At 45.5% G+C, this 17,454-nt stretch overlaps 1 protein-coding gene across 2 annotated transcripts in view; it reads right to left on the minus strand.

The window, feature by feature from the left end:
* RAD51C (RAD51 paralog C) overlaps nucleotides 1–17,454 on the minus strand; it is a 609,255-nt gene that overhangs the window by 450,370 nt on the left and 141,431 nt on the right. For both annotated transcript variants that reach the window (XM_069615161.1, XM_069615160.1), the window contains exons 4-5: nucleotides 15,494–15,627; nucleotides 6,881–7,012 (exon numbers count right to left, since the gene is read on the minus strand). In XM_069615161.1, coding sequence (XP_069471262.1) covers nucleotides 6,881–7,012; nucleotides 15,494–15,627 — 266 coding nt within the window. The remainder of the gene's footprint in view (nucleotides 1–6,880; nucleotides 7,013–15,493; nucleotides 15,628–17,454) is intronic.

A 17,454-nucleotide genomic window follows, 5' to 3' on the forward strand; every position in this document is an offset into this window, starting at 1 on the left:
CAATGAAGAGGGTGTTGAACTTAATCCTTGCAGCCACTGGGAGCCAATGCAGAGATTTCAATGCTGGAGAGAGATATGATCCCTGGGCTTGAGGCCAAGGACAGGTCTCCCAGTCCTGTTCTGGAAAAATTGCAGACATTTAATAAAAAGGCTTGAACTTTAATCTCCTTGTTGCGTCCTTTGTTACAACTTGTAACATTTAGAGCTTAGAAGTGTAAAAAGGATTAATGGTAGATAATAGCAAATTAAATGTGTCCGTTTTTATAACAAAATGGGTTTTTATTGTTTTCAGTGGTTAGAGATTGTAGGGAAAAGGGAATGAATGTTTATTCCATGTAAAAAACGAAGTTGGCATTATTAAGCTTTTTTGAAAATCAATGTATGACAATGCATTACTTACCGTAAAATCATTTATGATGGTTGTATCTGCTTAGATTCACATGCTGTGCATAGTCCGACATCCAGTGGTCACTGCGGAGTATTGCATTTTGTTTTTCGTAGTCGAAAAGGGGACGTCGACAAGGCGCGTCTGTAACACTATCCCTATAGTGACGTGCGGTGTACCCACAATCCCTCACGCGTCGAGGTCCCTCTGTATTTTTTCTGCCCTGAGGGAGCCTTCTAGACGTGAGTGTGTACAGAAAAGATATATAAAAAGATGTCTATGTTCCTTCCATCCGAGCGGGGAGGAAGGGTGGGCGCATGTGAATCTAAGCAGATACAACCATCAGAAATGCTTTTACGGTAAGTAATGCATTGTCTTCTGATGTTTGTTAATCTGTTTAGAATCACATGCTGTGCATAGACTAGCGAGCACTACCCGGAGTTGGAGGTGGGTTGTGCGAAGGAACAGTAGAGAAAAGATGTCTCAATACTGCTTGTGCCACCTGGGAATCAGATCTAGAGTGGGCATCTAGACAGTAGTGTTTTTTAAAGGTGTGAACAGAACTCCAGGTTGCCGCTTTGCAAATGGACTCCTAGGGAACATTTGCAATGAATGCTATGGATGCCCCAGTGGCTCGAGTAGAGTGTGCTCTTGGCTTGAAGGGTAGTTCTCTCTTAGCAAGAGAGAAACAGAGTGAACAACACACATTGAACAATCCATCTAGATATAGTGGACTTTGAGACTGCATGTCCTTCTCTTCCTGCTGCCACAGAGACAAAGAACTGATTAGTTTTTCTCAGTGGTCTAGTTCTTTCCATATAAAAGATGACAGCTCTGCGCACATCAAGTGTATGCAGGCTTTTTTCTCCCAAATTTGAAGGGTTTTGAAAGAACATTGGTAGTTCTATAGACTGGTTGACATGGAATTTCGAGATGAATTTCGGTGCAAACCTTGGGTGTGTGCGTAGAAGCACCTTATCTTTGTGAACCGTTACAAAGGGGTCTAGAACAGAAAGAGCCTGTAGTTCACCTACTCTCCTAAAGGAGGTGATGGCTATTAGGAAGGCGGTCTTAAGAGTGAGGTCTTTAAGAGTTGCCTTGTACATGGGTTCAAATGGTGAGCCTATGAGCCTGTTAAGTACCACATTTAGGTCCCAGCCGGGAGCTGGGTTTGCTATCGGAGGGTGTATTCTCTTTACCCCCTCCATAAAGGCTTTAATAACTGGGACTTTCTACCATGACACTAAGTTGGGAAGTGGTGTATGCAGAAAGTGCCGCTAGGTGGATTTTAATAGAATTGAATACTAGACCTGAGTCCAGTAAATGGGTCAGGTACAGAACAATTTGTGTGGGAGAGCAGTCAACAGGGTTGATGTTTCTTCCTCTACAGCAGATGACAAATCTCTTCCATTTGCTAGAATAACAGTGACGAGTGTTAGGCTTTCTAGCCTCCCTGAGGATGTCCATGCATCTCTGTGGGAGTTGTAAATGTCCAAATTCTATGATCTCAGGTGCCAGGCTGCTAAGTTCATGGTCTGAGGGCATGGATGCAGTGTCTTGCCCTTGTCCTGTGACAGCATGTTGTACAGGCAGGGAAGTTTCACTGGCGGAGATAGACATATCTCCATCAGGTGAGCGAACCATGGCTGCCGGGCCCACATAGGGGCCACTAGTATCATGGTAACTTGTTTCTGGTGCATCTTGTGCACAATCTTGTTGAGAAGGGGAGTCGGGGGGAAAAGCGTAAACAAATTTCCTTAACTATGGAATCGATAGACCGTTCCCCTTGGATTGGTTCTGGGGGTACCTGGAGGCGTAATCTAGGCATTGTGAGTTCTCCAGGGTTGCGAACCGGTCCATTTCCGGGAATCCCCATTGTGTGAAAACGTCGAAGACGATGTCTGTGTAAACGCCATTCGTACTCTGAGGGCAGAGGGAAGTCTCTGCTTAGTTTGTCTGCTAGCAGATTGAGTTCCCCTGGTACATGTTGTGACAGTAGGAACATGTGTTTGAGAGCCCACTTCCAGATGTTCTGGGACAGCTTGGACAGTCCCAGAGAGCGAGTGCCCCCTTGTTTGTTGAGGTAGTACATGACTGTGGTGCTGTCCGTGATGACCATCACTGTCTTCCCTTGTAGGTGTATCTGGAAGGCTTTTAGTGCCTTGAACACAGCAAGTAGCTCCAGTAAGTTTATGTGCTTGGAAGCTACGCTCGGAGTCCAAACTCCGTGAGCAGTCTGATGGGATAGGTGAGCCCCCCATCCTGTGAGGGATGCGTCTGTGGTTAGAGTGGCTTCCACTGCGGGGGTGGCGAATGGTTTCCCTATTACCAGGTTTTCCTTCGACCACCACTGTAGCGAGAGAACCAAGGCCTGCGAGACCACCACTAGATCGTCCCATTGTCCGCTGGCCTGACACCACTGGCTGTTGAGCCACTCTTGCATTGGGCATGTGCGCAGGCGCGAGTGGGATACCAAATAAAAACATGACGCCATCATTCCTAGCAATCGCATTGCTTTGCGTACCGTCACCTCTCGACCTGCTACATATTGAGGGATCTGAAAAAGCATGTTTTGGACCCTCTCGTTGGTGGGGAAGACGAGGCCGTCCTTTGTTCGAATTAGAGCCCCTAGGAATTGTTTGACTTGGCTGGGGTCTAGGCTGGACTTCTCGTTGATGGAGAAGCCCAGTTGGAACAAAAGGTCTACAGTCTTTTGGGTATTTGAGAGGCATGTTTCGTAATAATCCCCTGTTATGAGCCAATCGTTGAGGTAAGGGTATACTGGGATAGACAACCTGCGCAGGTGGGCCACTGCCAGTACTTTCGTGAATACCCTCGGTGCTGATGCTATCCCGAAGGGTAGCACTCTGAACTGGTAGGGTTTGCCCTCCATCATGAACCCGAGTTATTTTCTGTGCACTGGCAACATTAAAATATGAAATTATGCATCTTTCATGTCCAGTGTTGTCAAGCAAACTCCTTGTGATAGCAGGGGGATCACTTCGTGTAAGGTCACCATACGAAACTTTTGAGGTTTGACAAATTTGTTCGCTGGGCACAGATCTAATACAGGGCGCATGGTTAAGTCCTTTTTGGGTACAAGGAAGTACACTGAATAAATACCTTCCGTTACCTGCGATAGAGGCACGACCGCTATAGCTCCTTTTTCCAGTAGCTGGTCCACTTCTTGTAGAAAGATGTGGAGGTGTTCTGGTGTCATGCGTCGTCCCATTGGGGGTCTGTACGTTGGGTAACTGTTGAATTCTATACAGTAGCCGCGGGCTATGGTTGATAGTACCCAGCGGTCTGAAGTTATTCCCTCCCATGCTGGAAAAAAGGAGGTTAACCGGCCCCTGACCGGCGATGCATGGGAGGGGACCCGGATCTTCGAGTCATTTGGTGTTGGTGGCTTGGGAACCTCTAGGGGTAGAACCCCGACCTCTCCCTTTGCCACGGCGTTGTCCTCTCTGGTTGTATTGGCCACTGGTGCCTTGGTTAGAGGACCAGTTGTTTGCAGAGTATTGCTGCTGCCGATTTTGCTGCTGGCGTTGGCCTCGAAAAAAGCGCCTATTGCCATAGCCACGTTTGTTAGGAGGCCTAGAAATCTAGTCTAGGGTTTTGATGGTGTCAAACTCTTTCTTTGCCGTTTCCAGTGCCTCATCAACCGGCTTTCCAAAGAGGTTGGCATCTTCTATAGGCTTGTTGATTAGAGATGCTTGTGTTTCAGGTTTAAACCCTGAATTACGCAGCCAGACATGGCGTTTGAAGAGTATTCCTTGGATTGGGAACGGCCAGCCGTTTCTGCAGCATCCAGAGTGTTTTTCACAATGCTTTGGTTGACTAGGGTCCCTTCAGTAATCATGGCCAGAAGGCGTGTACGTAGGGGTTCTGGTACCTCCTCAGCGTCCTTACATACCTTGCTCCATTGTGCGTCTGCGTAACTTGCTAGCAAGTAATTGTTGTTTGCAATCCTTGCGGAAAAAGCAGCGGAGGCTTCCCCAGGGCATACCATTTTTTGCCCTCCTTATTTGGTGGTGCTTCGCTGGTAGACAGCGGGACCCCTGCTCTTTTCCTTGTATTTGTCACCACTAGGGAGTCTGGTACAGAGTGGCCCCTGACGTACAACGGGTCTGAAGGGGAGGGACTGAATAGTTTTTCTATCCCCGGGTTGACCCCTCTGACCAACGCGGGTGTAGATAGTGAAGGGATAATTTGTCTCCTTACTGAGGCGAGGAGGGGAATGGTTTGGCCGACAGGGGGTTTCTCCTTTATTACCTTCTCCACAAAGTCAATGTCAAGAGAAATCTCCCCAGTGTCTATTTCGAAATGCGCTGCTGCCTTGCGTAGTAGTGCATTAAATGTAGGTTGATCGTCAATAGGTGACGTGTTCCTATTAGGCGAGTCCTCGGGAGGGGACAGGTTTAGTACATCAGGGTCCGAAAACGCTGATGGGGACTGCCAGGGCTGTGAAGCATCTTCCTCTGGGTCTTCTCTGAAGCCCCCCCACCTATATCTGGATTTTATTCAAAACCTTATTCCTCTAGGTTTTGTTCCTCTTCGTTGCCTAAAAATTAGTCATCCTCCTGAAAGTGGGGGTCCTCTTCAGTGAGGTCATATAAATTTATATCCATTTGGGAGGGATTAAACAGCCTAGGGAATTTAGCCCTGGGGTCCATCTGAGATCCCTCTTGGGTGGTGGTAGGTTTTGGGTCTCCATAAACCTCTCCATCTTCTCCATACAGAACTGGAGTCTCTCCAGGGTCTCATGAGGTACCCCTGAGCGGTCGGGGGGGGGGGGGGTGGACGGGTCTTTGGCCTGAAAAAGGTCTCCGTCTGAAAAGCCTTCTGGTAGGCTAGGAGTCCCTTTAGATGAAGGGGGCAGTTCCTGCCTTCCTTCAGGCCTTTTCGGCGTTTCTCTAGCCTTCTGAGCGGTATTCGGCGTATCTTTCGCCATCCGCTTCCGGCTATCATCAGAAACGATCCTCGCCAGGCTCTCGACGACTAATCTGTCTGTGGAGGGCTCTGGTATTGACATTACGGGCGTTGCGCGTTCTACGGCGACGGGCGCTCTCTGACGGAGCGCTTCGTCTGGCGGTTTGGGGGTAGCGCGCTTATCTGGGGGAAGCCCAGTCGCTGGTCGCGTCTGCGAGGGGGGCTTAAGACTCTTAGGGTCTGAGGACGCTGCCGGTGGAACCTGCGTCTCCGTTGGCGCTGCTGGTTTCTTCGTCTTCGACGAAGAAGAGCCGTGGATTATGTGTTTATGGGAGTGTTTTTTGTGTGCGTCAGTGTCGCTGGGGTGTTCATCCCCATAAGCAGGGCATGAGCCGAACTTGTCGGGGCCGGGGACAGACTAGTAGCGCGAGCGCGCCTTAGAGAGGTCTACGACTTCCGTAACGGATGTCGGGTTATCACATTCCTCGTCACTTTCTGCGGCGGCGGGTGAGGAATCGGACCTCGACATGGCGTGGGCCGGCCACCTTTTGACCTTGCGGTCCTTTAAAGTCTTAGGCTTAAGAAGCTGACAAGCCGCGCAGCCGTCTTCCTTGTGGTCAAGGGGCAAGCAACGGTTACACCGTTTATGCTGGTCTTTCCAGGTAAACTTGCCCTTGCAACGCGGGCAAAACCTAAAGGGTGTCCTCTCCATAGCAGCGGAAATCTTTCACTGTGATAACAACCCCGAGGGAAAGGGAGGGGAAAAGGAAAGGCATTCTCAGAGAGAAAGAATTGTCCCACGACCCCACTCTCCCTACTGTTTTATGGCCGGCGAGGCCAGGCCACGTGTTTGGCAGCGCCAAAGGATCTCCTCCGTCTCGTCCCCGCTGTTGAAGTTCTCACTCCGCAGAGAAAAGGCTTCGCAGCTACGTCGAGGGAGGGATCTTATGTAAATCTATATTAATAAATAATGACCAAAGGTCGAGTAAATGAATTTGCAATGTCTCTCGAGGAGCTCCGCGTAAAGGCGACCAATATGTGGGCGGAAAAAAACAATCTGAGGGACCTCGACGCGTGAGGGATTGTGGGTACACCGCACGTCACTATAGGGATAGTGTTACAGACACGCCTTGTCGACGTCCCCTTTTCGACTACGAAAAACAAAATGCAATACTCTGCAGTGACCACTGGATGTCGGACTATGCACAGCATGTGATTCTAAGCAGATTAACAAACATCAGAAATTTTATTTTATTCTGTACAAAGTGTGCAAGAAGGAGCAGAACTACACTGTTGAGCAAGCAGCCATCCGAAATTTGCAAGCAGCCTTCCTTGCAAACACATCCGAAGTATTTGCTAGAAGCTTGTGTGGCCTCTGGGAGGATTGTGCAGCACATTTCCAATCCTTATCCTCTTACCCTCCCACCCCACATCACTTGACAGCATACAAAATAAACACAAATGTGTGTATATTATATCTCTGCAGTGGGGAGAATTGTATTTGGGGCTATTCAGAATGCCATGGTGACTACATAGCGACCGAATATAAACAACTTAACTTACTGCTAGTTTGTGGTCATTGGCAGTGCGGATCAGCTGCTGAGCCAAGCCATTCAAGATCCGAGTCCGCAGGGAGAAGTCTTCGAAATCATGGCGAAAAGGGAAGGCGATACTGTCAATGACAACTAATTTGACCTGAGACAGGAAAAAAAAAAAAAAAGAAAAAAGGTATTAAATGCCTCGCCCCAAAACACTCCACAAATGTTACCATTACAGGAACCAATACGTTTTCGGAATCAAAATAATCAGATCCTCATAATGATGTAGATCTGCTTCATACATACATCTAGGGCTGGTCCTTAGTTGTTCCGGGCTACATCAAGGCCAGAGTAGTTGTCCCTCAATGTTACAGGGCATCCGTCTCTTAAAATGGAAACTCACTATGTTCCCTCCCTCTCAATACTAAGTGAGGGATCTGGACTGTACCAGTATGCTCCCCGGGCTCCTGGCCACATGCCATTCTGGTCCCGGTTTAAATCCACTACTCAAGTCACCCACCTGCCTCATTACTTTCCCACACTTACCACCTTGTGATGTTATGACTGTGCACAGGAGAACATTCATTAACTAGTGACCTTTCCACAATTCGTTGCTGAAGTGGTTATTTTATTATTTATGGCACAAACAACGATGTTAAACGGTCACCGACAGCTTCAAAATACCCACCATTTTGCTGGGAATGGCAACCACGTGCAATCCTACCCAATCAACATGTTTACGTAATCAAATAGTTTGCCGACAAACGGAAAAATGATTGGGACCAAAAGCCGTACATGTGTGCCCATTCGCGCACAACGTCGAGCCCGCATCTGTGCTTCTCATCACCGTGAACTACGCTTGTGGTCTGCAAACACTAGTGCAGGCTGAAGGCATCAGCAAACCGGTTCGCCGCTACCATCGCTAAGCGTGCATGCATCCCCAAGGAAATTCTATGCGCTAGATAAACTCCAATTCCACAGACAAATAAAAAAAAAAACTGGTCAGCCTTCTGTGCCATTAACCGCAAATGAGAGTATATTTCAGTGGCGGTTGCTATTTTGTTATTTTTTCCTGTCATTGGTCTTTGAATAAAACATGACAATATTTTTCTCCGTTACCTGAATCTTCAAAGATATTACCGTGAGGTAGGAAAGATATTGCCTATACAAATGTACACGCCACACTGCACTCTTGCTGCCATTCGTGCAAGAATATTTTTTCGGGATAAAGTCATAAGCAGAAGCTCTGTTTTATCCATGGGCCCCTGAAGGTGGTGTACATTTTTTGTTAAGGAGAACCAAAGCATACGTTCCGAATACAATTCTAAAGGCAGCGTTGAAGCGTGGCAGCCAATACCCAACCTCTTTCATGAACGGTCAACAATCTGATGCATTTTGCCCAGTTTGGTTCTCGCGAGTATCATGCAATGAGAGAAACCATACTAACCGAAGTAAGTTTAAAACGGGAGTGGGCAGAGCCTACAATGATTTTTTGATGTGAATTGAGGAGGAACACGCTGGCGCTTGGCACTTAAGACCAAGGGCACGCTTTGCACACTGAGCTATTCCTCCCAAAATACCAAGCACCCACTTTAGATGTGCAATTTATGCCCAAGTAAAATGTACCTCATTCCCAAAAGGAAACATATGTGCAAGTCAGACCCATTTTCCTGAACTTTTGTCATTTGATGCCCCTTCGGTGAGCGAAGGTTCAGGGAAATTAGAGTAATTCGTATTTCTTCTCCTTATTGTGAATTCGGCATATGTTGCCCCTTTTATCAGCTCTGGTTCCTGAGGGGAAGTTGCCCCCTCCTCAGATTGCCCAAACCTTGCACTTGTAAAGTAATTATGATGAAATGGATGTTGCTCTGCAGGAGTACAGTGATGGGCAATGGTTTCTATACTACTCAGGGCCACACTACTACTACTAGTTAACCAGCAGTGAAATAGGCACAACAGGAACCGTCCACCTCCACGGCCTCTAACGTAGCATGAGGCGAGGAAAGGCTATGTTCTTAAAGAGTTGTGTGAGCCAGCAATTAAGCATCCAAAACAATAGTACTGCGGTATCAAAATAAAAAATGTCCAATCAAGGTTTGATAAAATAGGGGTATAAAATATAAACACTATGAAAACATTAACAAACCATCCTGTAACGAAAACCCGGATATGCAGACTTTTTAATGAAGGGGTATGCAGGCAATTGTCTTTGTATTAAAGTTAAAGGGCCACAGGATCAAAGAAAAGCTACCTTTGGCTCCCCTCGCACCTTCAAGCTATTGAGTCATCTCGCGCGCCTTTGATACCGCACAGGTCACTGCATCTGCTTTTGACACTAAGGATTAAACGCGCTTCAACCTTCTAACCCGCTGACTCGATGCAGACCGCCTCTCTCCTAGCTTGAGAATGTACAGAAAGCTAAGGGATCTTTTATTTGATCTCGTGGTGCTGCGAGGTCCTGTCAAGGGTGTCAGAGCTCTGCCAAGACAAGACCATTACCAGGGACACTTGCAGGTCTACTACCCCTGCAGCAGGCAGAGTCCTAGGTAATACTAGTGTCTAGGCAGCAGGCAGGCCTTGTCCAACAGCGGGTCACTACAAATGTTGCCCTGAAGTCGTGGGGTGGGGGATGGATGTTTTTGCTCTTTCCTTGAAAATCCCCATCTTCAACAGAATGGCAGGGGATTTTGGGAAAGCCAATATCCCAATCCGGTTCCAATCAAATTCTTCTCGAGACCAAAGGTGATTCAACTAAGTGAGGGTCTCACCCACTCAGTCATTTTTACACAGAAGATAAACTTTCTGCAACAGGCCAATCCCAGCCGTTGTAACAATAGATTTTGCCTTTCGATGTTGGCTCCTAGAGTGCCCCCGTCTGCAGCAGGAAGTTTGATCGGGGGGGGGGGGGGCAAGAAATAAAATGTAGGGTAAGCATTTTCAAGAAGCAGTGACCCCCTCACCTGGGCTACACTATACTCTCCCCTGTCTGCCCAAGATCAAAGAGACTCAAGTCATTATCACCTTGGTGTCATCCCTTTAGTGTGGCTTAAGCTTCATTTGAAGCATCAGCTTCCACTCCAGGCCCGGGAGAATGTCCTGTTCCTACAGGGAGGTGTCAATCCTTCCGAGGCAGAGAAAGGGACCCTTGGGTGAATCCTAGCCCAATACAGTAATCTGTGGAGGTGAAATATAGCCCATGGATGCCAGAAATTAAGAGGCCAGAGTCATTTGTAAAAGCCCACAGAAGTATAAAGCCAGCACAGAAATGGTGATGTCAGACATGAGGCCTATTGAACCAATAACAGGTCAACGGAAAGAAAGTGGGTGAATTACAAAAGTGTGAAGATATGCGCAATGCATTTCAGCAAGAAAAAGACAGCCATGTGACTGACAAAATGCCATTTCACTCAATCCATGTAGAGTTGCACGGTTACTTAGAGACACCCGTGCGTACATGATCTTCAATTTAATACCAGATTGTGCTCCAGTCATCTAAAGTGAAACAGAGCTCATTACAATTTACAAGAAAGAAAAAAATGTCCTTCTTGTTTTTCCCCTCATGCAAATGACAGTATGCTAAGATAAATGCTCACTAGACTTACAAAGTTTGAACATGGCTTTCTCATGCGACTGCCCTATACATATGGACAATCAAGAAGTGATTATTTTGAAACTGGGAAATTAAAAAACTTATGGATAGGGCCCAGGTGCCTCATAAAATGTCATGTATAATGCATTTGTGTGCGAGTTTAAAAGGCCATTTGCTTGCAGGGTACACAAGCCGGCCATTACTTAACCTCCAAGGCCTTTCCTCTATTGCCCTGAAGACAGGGGTCTGGTGTCAACTATCAAAGCTATTACTTAAATATTTAGAAAGAAATCCACGGCTTACATCGAAACCACGGTGAAAAACAGATAAGCCCATGCCTGTTCTTTCAGCAGAAGTGACCTTGAGGTCACAATTCCCATTAAATGTCCATTAGTGTTGCTATCAGGGCCTCACAGGCCTTGAAAAGGGATAGGCTAAGATAAACACGAGCCAGCCTCTGCCTGTCACATGCTTAAGGGAAAATGAAACAAAGCGAATAAAGAAAACTGCAATTTAAGTGAATGGAAAATTAAATATTATTGCATACAAAGGGCAGCGTAGATGCCACAACGGTCATTCCAGACTTTTAGTAAAAGGTGACAGTCGCCCCCTTTGAACCATGCTAAAACGATTTTTGTGTGATAAACAGGACTTAGGTTATTAATGAAAATTTGATTTGGGCCTTCCCTTGATTCCGAGAAATGTAAAAGTTGGTGGGGGCATGAAGGAAATAATTAACATGGAAATTATGAAGTGGCATATTTTTCACTGATACGGCTCATGAATGAATGAAACGTATCTCTGCATAGGGAGGGTGTGCCGACGTCAGACTAGCCTTATCTGATTTGCCTTAAAGTGTAGTTCTGAAAAATATATTCATACATGTAAAGATTTGAAAATTTAGGTTACTTCCCATGTTGATAGTTTTTTAGTTTTAAACATGCCGGGCACAGCTGTCCTGACTCACTCAACTCGCCCCATCTCCTTGTCCTATTAGCACATAGGTGGGAGGTGGGTAGAGAAAAAATTAACCAATCCCTTTCATGGGAATCATGACAAGTTTTTGATGTCATTTGCCCTATAAGTACACCAGTTTGTATTAGAAATGGGCTTTTTGTCACTTATTCCGGGAGGCAACCTGCTGCTGAACTCTTGCGAGAAACATCCCAGCAGAGAGGCCTAAATCTTGCATTGGAGACAGGAACCAGTAGACAGAAGCTGACTGGGACCCCTTGGAGGATTTAGAGGTGCCTCTCACTGACCGACACCATAGCTGTCTCAGCGGTTCCCAGATGCCCATTCCAAGGCCTCTCCTGTAGGTAAAACTATCCTCAAAGCCATAGATTGTATAGGCCCTGCATTTTTCAAGCATTGTTGTAGGCATTTCCCCATAGCAAAATATCCTGTCTGTGTAGATCCTTAGCATATTTAAAGGAAATAAATTAATTCTCCTACTGAAATCACATGATCGGTTTGTTGGCATTCGAAACCAACAAGCTCTTCCCAGTGTTTTTTGAGCCAGTATAGACAAGATTTGCCAAAAGAATTAATTTGAAAACCCTGTAACTGCACGAGTGTGTAGGGTGCAAAACGAAATTCCCCATCGATGCCCTTCATTTTAAATCAAAAGTGTGAAGCCCGGTATTGCCTTTGCATGTGCAGGGTTCAAAATGAAAATTGCCCCCTTGGTCCTATTGTGCTCTGACCAGAACCACAAAGCCCTGCCTGTTCTTTTTAGGTGTGGCAAAACGAATTCCCCATTGCTTTTCTCTCCCCTCACATTGCATCTGTGATTAGATTCCCAAAAACGATTTTCCCCATTGGGTTCCCACTCTCTGCCACTGGCCTTCAATTCAGAGGGGTCAAGTCTAATTAATGTTGGAGGTGGGAGTTGCTGGGAGAAAAGTATCAAAGTATCATAACCAAATCAGCAATCGCTGTGTGTCTTCAATTGTTCTTTTTCTGTATTGGTGGGGGATTTCAAAAGAAATAATTGTGACTGCATATCTCAGTGTTATCTCTGTGTTGGTTACTTTACGGAAGTAATTTTTCTACTTGTGTTGCCACAGCACTGGTGGATGATGTTAATCCATTTGTCAAATTTGGTTTACATAAATTAATAAATATATATATATTCCGACTACACACTGGCCTGGTTCTTAGCACATTGTGGCACCGGGTACTACTTGGGGTTGGGTGCGAGACGGGTTGGAGGCCTTAACAAACTGAACCTTGACAAAACTGATAGTGCTTTATTGTGCGCCACATTCTTGGGGCGAAAGGAACTCCGAGTTGACTGTGACCGCGTAATAAACCGTGACAAATACACACGTTCTGACAGCTGTAGGAGGTCATTCGAAACCATAAGATAATAAAATGGCATGAGATGGTTTTGGCAATGCAGAACTATTTTATTAAGTTTGATGTATCAAATCAGATATAGCTATATATTTAACCAAAATGCCACAAGGCTTTGGGGTTACACAGTTCTAGACAATTTGGATCATGAGAGCCCACAGTTAAAGGCAACACAGAGCTGTTGGACTAGGATTTCATCATGCCGTTTTCAGAAATGCATATTTAGCTCACATTTTGCCAAAATGCAGGTCAGATGCTAGCATCTTAGATAGGGCCCATGCAAGAGAATACCTGTGTACTATACATTTTCAGCATGAAAAATGTAGAAAGTGATGCCTCATTAGCAGAGTTTACTTTCCGAGAGAGAAAAAACAGCATAATTATACCTCGTAAAAAAGTTAAAAAAAATATCTGCCGTGCACACTTGCGCAAAAGGTATTTCTGCTCAATAATGTAATCTGCATTTATCCAGCACTCGTTACCACCGTAATGGGCTCCCAGCATTGAACCTTGTCCGAGGGGAAGCGGTTCGTCTATGTAGGCATCTCCAAACTCAACCATTATAAGGAGCTCTACACTGGTGGGGCGGCAAAGACTGCCAAAGTTAGTAGTTAAAAACGGGGCCGTCTGCCATATATTTGTCTTGAAACGCACTTACCACATCTCTGTAGCATGAACTTCCTTCATTGACTGTTGGCAAACAAACAGGTTGACTAAGGTCCTTTGTTTTGCTCACAAGGCCTTCCTCAGTCCAGTGCTAGGATAACTCTCCAAGAGACCACTTACAAATGCCCAAGTTTGACATCCCAAAACTGGTCAATCACTAATGATCCCGAATGCATATAATTTGGTGCTGGATTTCTTAACTTTCAAGGTTTCTCCTTCTGGAACTTCCTTGCAGCCTACCCCTACCTCCCTCAGCTGCAACCCAACCACACAACAAATTCACGTTCCAAGGACTACTCAGGACTCAGCTGTTGGAGTAAGTCTATGGAATCACCAATACACGACCAGAGTTAAAAATTGAGGGGAGCTATTTAGCTCCTGCTTCTAGCATAGTAGAGCCTGGTTAGCTTGAAACGAACAGCTACCTGGAGCTACTTTTGGCTCCTGGGTCCAATTGGTGCCTTACAGGTATTAGCATACTTGATTGAAAAACATTTGGCCTTTTTAATTTGACCGAATTATTTAGATAGTTTTTTCGTTCAAATTAAATAAATATATGAGAAGGGATAAGGTTAGTAGGTTAAGGTGGGTTTTGGGGGGCAGAGACGGTAAGGGATTGCGGGGGTCCCCCACTCAAATTTTCAACCAAAAAAAGACCACAAAAAATTAGGTCAAATTGGAAAAGCTCAAGTATTTTCGATCAAGTAGACCTAAACCACCTTACAAACATGTAAAGGAGACATTCACTTAGAGTATTTGAGAATGTTAATAAAGAAGAATTGGGACACATCTAATACACATTTAAACACAATGGTTCTACATGGTAATGCCAGAGACCAAGGAACTAGTTTTAGCTCCTGCTCCTCGAATCTCAATTTCGAACCCTGCATGACTCCCTCAGCACTCTCAGTGTTAAATATATCACCTTAATATGGACACATGCCACAGTTCGGCAGGTTTATCACAGCACTCCACACCTCTGCTGCACAGTTTCCCGTATTAAGGCCCCAAATGTCATTTCACCTCCATCCCCTCGGCATCACACAAGTACTGCACACGTTTTGAAAACCCAGCAATTAGAATAAAGAATACAATCTAAGCAGGTGTGGGTGCTTTTGGCAGCAAGCATTTCTTTTGTTTTTGGCCCCATAGTGGCCAACTGGTCGCATGCCATTGGTATCCCCTGTGGCCAGCATCCTGGGACTAGTAAGTCCATACTTATAATGAAGTATAAACTAGAAGCCCCAAAAAGCCAAGCACAGTTTGCCTGACAAGCAGTGATCGAAGTAGGCGGAAACGGTCGAGAGCGCTGTTCCACTACTTTTATTTATTTCCGTTTGCCATTCCTCTAATTTTTACGACCATATTCACCAATCTATATGGATAATGTGTTCATTCATGTCCCTGTTCAAGTATAAAGTTGTAATAGGAGCCTTCATTAAGTTAGACTATTGCAATGCCCCGGCTGCACCACCTTGTCACATGTTGCACTATGCTCCTGTTTACTCTCTTGCATGCTGAGAACACAATTCCACTACTTTTTTCGGCACACTTCTACCACTGCTTACAAGGCATGACTGGCGAAAGGCGAGTCACAGGAATCGGGGCCAGTTGGGAACTATGAAAGAGCAAACTAAATATCAATATACGGGCACACCCCTTTACCTTTCCTGCTGCAGACTACAGTGTAGATAGCTAGGGAGGAGCTGAAGCACACCAACTTCAATGTGCTCTACGGTGATGATTTGGCGCAGAGTTTTGGCATTTCACCCATAAGCAAGGCGCAGTACGTTTCCTCACACCTTCAAGGGGGTGGGGGGGAGGGAGGACAGGACCCTAAATAATGTGCAGCTAAGGAAAGGGATGATCAGGAGAATTTAAAACTTGTAAACATTCTGCAGTGACAGAATACGCGGAGACGTCAGCCAATCGAACCATAAGCAGCTCCCATTATACATCTTTCTGCGCTGCCCCTCCCTTTCCCAAGAATGGAGGTCATCGTGAGCTTTCAAAAGTGACCCATACCTTGGAGTGCTGGGCGAGGAAGCCTGGGAGCAGGTGGATCTGTGCCAGCAGCTCCACGTAGTCATGGCAACGGAAGTAATACATGTGGGCAAGGATGCCGTCAAGGGAAAAGGTCTCCATGGCTTTCCTGTGCTCTGAAACAAGCAAACGGCGCCCGTTATATACATGTGAAGCAAGTTACCGCCAAACCGCCCATTAGATGTAGCATCTCTAGCTTAGTCCGCTCTGGACACTCGAAAATGCACCCAGCTCAGTATTCATTGACATTCGTCAGCACCCTTTCCACTGGCGCACAGATAAAACAAAACAATACAATAGGTAGACATTATTCAACAACGAAAATAAAAAGATGTTCACGGTTCTAAAATACCACAGGAAATCGTGTGCTAGAGTGGCACCACACTAGCTGAACAGACATTTAGCGTTCATGCTCCCTGGCATACATGCCAATACACCCTAGTCCATTACGGAGATATCCCCCATCCATTTTTGTATTTGTATAAAACGCGCTAAAAGGCCGCAGGCATCAAAGCGCACATCAACACAAGAAAACACGGGACAAATGCATACACCATAAAGCCCTATTTGGACTAAAAATAGTATCAAGAGGTCAAGTTACACATATGGCAAATAATACACATCACAAAACAATATGAATTTTAGAGTCAAAGTAACGGTTCCCAGAAGGACGTGCAACAATTCAAAAAATTCCACAGCCCACAATAATACAATCACGGTCAACCTCAGTGGCCCACTCCTTGACTTGTATCCTGCGTAGAAATCCAAGGTCCTGCATCCGAATACATCCCTGCCCCATTCTTAATGCAGCCAGTGAAAGACCTTATTATTTAAAGATTATCTAGATTCCCACTGCTCAATTCCGTTTACATTGTGTTGTTAGGATAACGTTTCTTTGATCCATAATGAGAGGTCTCAAGTTAGGGTCCAGAATTTCAGGCTTGTCCTGTTTCATAAGATGGGGGTTTCTCTTCACTACCGGGCCCCTCGACTAACCCTCTAGATTCACAGCATTCCCATTTCCAGTGGGTAATGATTTACCAACACAGAGGTTTTAATAGGGCTATAGAAGGAACATCTTTCTGAGCCACCTTGGAAATACTAATTCTGCTGCAGCTCCCAGCCGGTGTAGCAGGAACAGCTCCCCTTATTGGACATGCTAAACCTTCATTTAAGGAGCAATTCTGAGAAGCAGAAGTTTGGCAGTGTTTATCTACCCTACCGGAATGATGTATGTAGTGTAGCTCTGTAAAAAGATTCAATGCAGCGATTTCAGTCGATGCTATTGTGGCACTGATTTAAACCTAGGATGATTTTCTCCTTGATTGCCAGTTCTCTCCCTGGCATCCTTTGCTAACTGGCTTAGTATTCATCCCGGAACATCGTAAACAGCCGTCTACTTCCAGGCTACCAGTGGGTGACGTGGGGTTTCCTAAGTAAGGGACCTTGGACAGATTCACATCATCCTTCCGACGAGGGACCCCTTTCTTATCAGGTTGTTGACTAGCCATAAGCCCGACCAGGGGAAATCCCCAAATCAATATACATTTCCATGTCAAGTTCTTCCTGTCAGGCAGAAACCTGTGCAGTTCCCTTAGGGACCACTGCAAAAAGTTTAAGACTACAGGAGTAAGCAGTAAACCCAATTGGTAGCAGTCTGCACCACCCAGATTTACCTGGTAGCTGTGGCTGAGCAGTCAGACTTTTCTCAAGAAGAGTTGGGCAGTATATAGAGTATACACAATAGGGCTAAAAATACAGTAGAACAAGCAAACACTGACCAGAGCTTTGGTATAAAAGTATATAATTATTTATTTTAAAACACTTATGAAAATACACTGGCACTAATATATCAAGCAAGTTCAAACACAGTCACTATAAGTATATACACCTCCCTAGTAAATTATTCGACAAGTTTATGTTAAGACACCACTTATTTAGCA

The sequence above is a fragment of the Ambystoma mexicanum genome, chromosome 9 (assembly GCF_040938575.1).
Source record: "Ambystoma mexicanum isolate Mex_15411 chromosome 9, UKY_AmexF1_1, whole genome shotgun sequence".
Taxonomy (NCBI): domain Eukaryota; kingdom Metazoa; phylum Chordata; class Amphibia; order Caudata; family Ambystomatidae; genus Ambystoma; species Ambystoma mexicanum.